The 4,204-nt window shown below is 34.6% G+C and overlaps 1 protein-coding gene across 1 annotated transcript in view; it reads left to right on the top strand.

Annotated features, from left to right (window-relative positions):
* Window positions 1-662: 662 nt before the first annotated feature.
* Window positions 663-4,204, top strand: part of ATP8A1 (ATPase phospholipid transporting 8A1) — a gene marked incomplete at both ends in the record, with an annotated part of 38,983 nt that continues 35,441 nt past the window's right edge. Inside the window, 3 exons of the mRNA XM_029085753.1 lie at window positions 663-768; window positions 2,022-2,104; window positions 2,281-2,330. Coding sequence (XP_028941586.1) covers window positions 663-768; window positions 2,022-2,104; window positions 2,281-2,330 — 239 coding nt within the window. The remainder of the gene's footprint in view (window positions 769-2,021; window positions 2,105-2,280; window positions 2,331-4,204) is intronic.

Below are 4,204 nucleotides of genomic sequence, written 5' to 3'. Positions count from 1 at the left end.
TGTTGAACTTCATGAGGTTAGCACAGGTTAGCTGTCTTCATCAAAAACAATCAACTGTTTTGCTTATATACACTCTTTTCCCCTCTTTTGGCTAAATCATTCAAAATCGTTTCAGCTTTGTAGACTTTCAGGTGCCTGAGACATTGATCTAAATATCTTCCTTTAACAGCTGTCTGCCTGACCTTGCAACATTTCCCACATGATTTTCACTTTCGGTTGCTGCATCTTTCTGAAGGTTCCTAAAAAGTGTTGTCAAATATAATATTAGAAAAAAGTAATGTAAGAGTGAATGTTTTTGGTAAAAAAGACAACATCCAAAGATACTTCAGTGAATAAAGTAATATCCTTTCAATAGAGCATTCAGACTTACCTTCCCTATAAGTTCTCATTTGAGTTATCCTGTGTTTCTGGTTATCTGCTTTTGATTGTTATGATAGCAAATGGTACTAAATTCTATCTATATAGCTAGTAGCAACATAGAGCAGCAAGAAGATATTCTGTATGCTTAAATTAGTGTACAGATAGTGTCTGTTTTGTTTAGTTGTTGATAGTTTTTAAAGGAGAGGAAAAATATTTCAATAAGTTTTTCTTTACTATTATTTGTTCGTATCTGTTTTTATTCATTGCTTAAATGATTAATCATACTATGACTTTTTTCGTAGCCAACTGCACCTGTAATATGTGAGTTTTTGACAATGATGGCAGTGTGTCATACAGCAGTTCCAGAAAGAGAAGGTGATAAAATTATATATCAAGCAGCATCTCCAGGTGAGACTCAAATAACTGAGTGAATGTGAAGTATTCTGTGAACTTAACAAGCAAATTTTATTCAAAGTTTACTGTTTTTTGAAGTATCTTCCAATATTAAAAAACATATCCCTCAAAAAATAATTGGTGTCAGCTAAAATCAGTTTTGTCATAAAAGCCTTTTCTAATTTTAGACTTTTCTAATTTGCTTTAGAAAAATACATGTGGATGTCCTGTGGATTATGTAAGGGCAAAGGATGTTTAACCATATAGCACTCCTAAGATGTTCTCAAATTGCTGTGGAAGTCTGAAGGAATTGCTCAAATACAAATAAAAATCAAACCAGGGGACAAACTGATGTCCTTGCTTTTGAACCTATTCTGTACTTAGTAACCCTAGCATTGATTTAGGACAGAGACTGTGTTTGCAATCTAGAATGAAAAAGAAATGTTTTTAATAGGATAAAATTTGTGGTAAGTTCTACTACAGAGTGAGAAAAGGTTATAGTGCAGAAGGTCTGGTTTGAGCCTACTGTGCTTCAGAAGACTTTCTGAATTCAGGAAATAATGAAGTAAGGCAAAATGATTAAATTATGCTCAGCTTGGCTGAGCTAATGTCTTATAAAAAGTTAGGATGGGAGAAATTACATGAAGCACAGAAAGTCTCCAGCCTTCCTCTTCCCTGTCTGCCCCAGCTCCTAGGTGGCTATCTCTCTAAATTCTGTCCTCCAGCAATTGGAAGACAAGGGCAGAGGTATAGCCATAAATAAAGCTAACTGAGCCATGGCAATGTTTTATTGGGCATTGCAAGCAAATTCCTTTCTGACATCCTGAACCATTTGGAGACAACTGATGTCTATGAGAGACTGGGTTGCTGCTTGAAATGTTTCCTGAGTGTAGGCATTGAAGTTATGCATTACTTACAGGAATGACTTACCACTCTTCTCTTCTGAAACAGATCTTACACAAAAATAAATGTATCTTGTCCAGTGCCCTACTGAGGAAGATGCTTGCCTAGGTGCTTTGAAGAGGATGTTCTCATTACTGAGCTGAGAGACATGTTCCTTTGAGGGATTATTTTCTCTGAACTGTAAACTCATTTCATTGGTTTTTAAAAGGAGAAACAGAGTTCTTTCCAGCACCACATGTAATTTTAAAATCTGTAAAGGAAAAAGGAAGTCAAAAGTAGAAAAGCTTGGACTGTGTCCAGTAATTCATGTGGTAAACTAACAGTTTTCTGGTACATCTGTAAAATAACTACTTGACTTGTTGCAGATGAAGGAGCATTGGTCAGAGCAGCAAGGCATCTTCGTTTTGTATTCACTGGAAGGACACCTGACTCAGTAATCATAGAATCTGTAAGTACACTGGAGAAACATTATGATGTGCTGTATTTACTCCTCTTGTATTTAATGATTTCTGAATAACTGCATTGTGGTACATATCTATTGAGATGTTTGGTGATTTTGGTTTTTTTGCTTGAGACTTTTTGCATTAATTCTCACCTTTTCTTTTTTTTTTTTTTATTCTTCAGTTGGGACAGGAAGAGAGATACGAACTGCTAAACGTCCTGGAATTTACAAGGTAAGCAGCATGTTGTTCACTTAATGTCTGTTTGTGAAAATGCTTTATGATATGGATAAAAATGTTTGCATTTTTTCTATTTGTACAGGCAGAGTATGCAGGTTGTGTAGCTTTTATCTCTGTAATATGTGATCATACTAGAGGCAAAGCAGTGTACATGATTAAGATCACACTTCTGTTTTTATTGTAAAACATTTTCAGAGGCATATTTTTTTTTCCTGTTGTCTCCTTTCTGGATAATATTTTTCACTTTCGCTTTTATGCAAAGATTGAAAAAACCTTGATCTCAAAACTTCAAAAAATTATGTGAAAAAACAGTATAGGAAAGTGCTTGAACTTTTAAATGTATTTCTGAAAGCCCTGGCACCATGTAATTTATTCAAAATTTGATATTTGGTGGCAAAGGGGAAGATTCAAATAAGTGTTACACATAACTTGCATTTGCCTTGACTGATAGAATGAAATTTTGCATTTGACCTTAAATATGCTTGCATAATTACGACTTCTTTAAAAATTCTAGACTGAGACTCATTCTTTTCTGGGTAGCATCACTAGAGTGTTGGCTAGTTAGTCTTCTTGGAAACTGAGTTTATCACATACTTTGCTTTCAGTAAAAATTTTCCATCAAAGCTGTTGGAATTGTAAAGGTACCCATAAGAAATCTAGATGCAGTTTCACTTGTTATGTAATTATGTTTAAATTGTATCCATATACGCTCTCTGTGTTTTGTGTAGCCCATTGCTTACTTAAGCGCAGGGTGGGGATTTGCATGTAGAGGAAGCTCTTTTTTTCCTAAAAGGATTACTTGTAATTTTGCCTGTGGAAAGTGATCATTGTTCTCCTTCCTGTCCTAGTATGTTTCCCTTGAGCATTGAAGCAAAAAGATCACAAAGTAAAAACCCAAGGACTGGAGAGACAGGCTGAAGTTGTATAGTTTGGATGAAATTAGAGAAGTAGTTGCCTATAGATATAATAATAGAAATAACAATGTGAAACATAAAGACAGATTGACACAGTGAAAAAAAAATGTGTCAAAAAGTAATTTTTGTAGTATTGAATGTCTTTTAATAACTGCTTGCAATTAATGTTGGTTTTATATATTGTTATGAATATCTCGTAACAAATCCCGTGCTGAAAGTAAAAACCAGCACTGTTCTACATACTAAAAAGAAGCCTAGCTCTGTCTCAGCTAAAAACCAGGAAAATATGACATACTTGAAATTTTTCAGATTTATGCCATGTTTTCATTTTTCTGTAGGAGCTACTTTCGCTTTCTGTTCTGGAAAGTTAGCAAGTATGTAGCACAAAGTATGGTGTTTGACATCTGTGAAAGTTTATACTTCATTCATGGAGTAGCAGTCAAGGATTCCTACTTTGTTTCTGGTTTTGACCTTTATCTTGATTTCTGAAATAATTTTGAACTTCTATGTCAGTCTAAAATTGTAATCTAAACGATTATACTTTATGGAGAAAGGAGAATTGCTTTTAAATCTTAACCTTTGGAGGATTAAGTTTTTGGTAGATACCAATCACCCAACTTTATTAAGCATTCAGTTTTTATAGCTGTTTTTGTTCTTGTTCTGTAACATTTAGCTTTGCTTGGAACTGACTTGTTGGAAGCACTAGAGGTCACCCTTGTTCCACAGCAAGAGAAATTTTGACTCCAAAATATAACACCATCTGAGTGGGCAGGAACATGTACATTCAGAGGAGTAATCATAGTGATTAAAGTATTGAGTTAAGAGTTTCCAGGTGTTGTAAATTTTTCCCAGAAAAAATGCAAACTAATTCCTCGCTGCTTTCCAGTACAAGCCAGATCAGACTCTTCTGCAAGTAAAGTGCAACAGTGTCAACATTTGATAGGATAGTCTTTT

The sequence above is a fragment of the Antrostomus carolinensis genome, unplaced genomic scaffold (assembly GCF_000700745.2).
Source record: "Antrostomus carolinensis isolate BGI_N321 unplaced genomic scaffold, ASM70074v2 scaffold10297, whole genome shotgun sequence".
NCBI classification, from domain to species: Eukaryota; Metazoa; Chordata; class Aves; order Caprimulgiformes; family Caprimulgidae; genus Antrostomus; species Antrostomus carolinensis.
The sequence above is the reverse complement of the archived record's forward strand: the minus strand, read 5'-3'. Positions and strand labels throughout refer to the sequence as shown.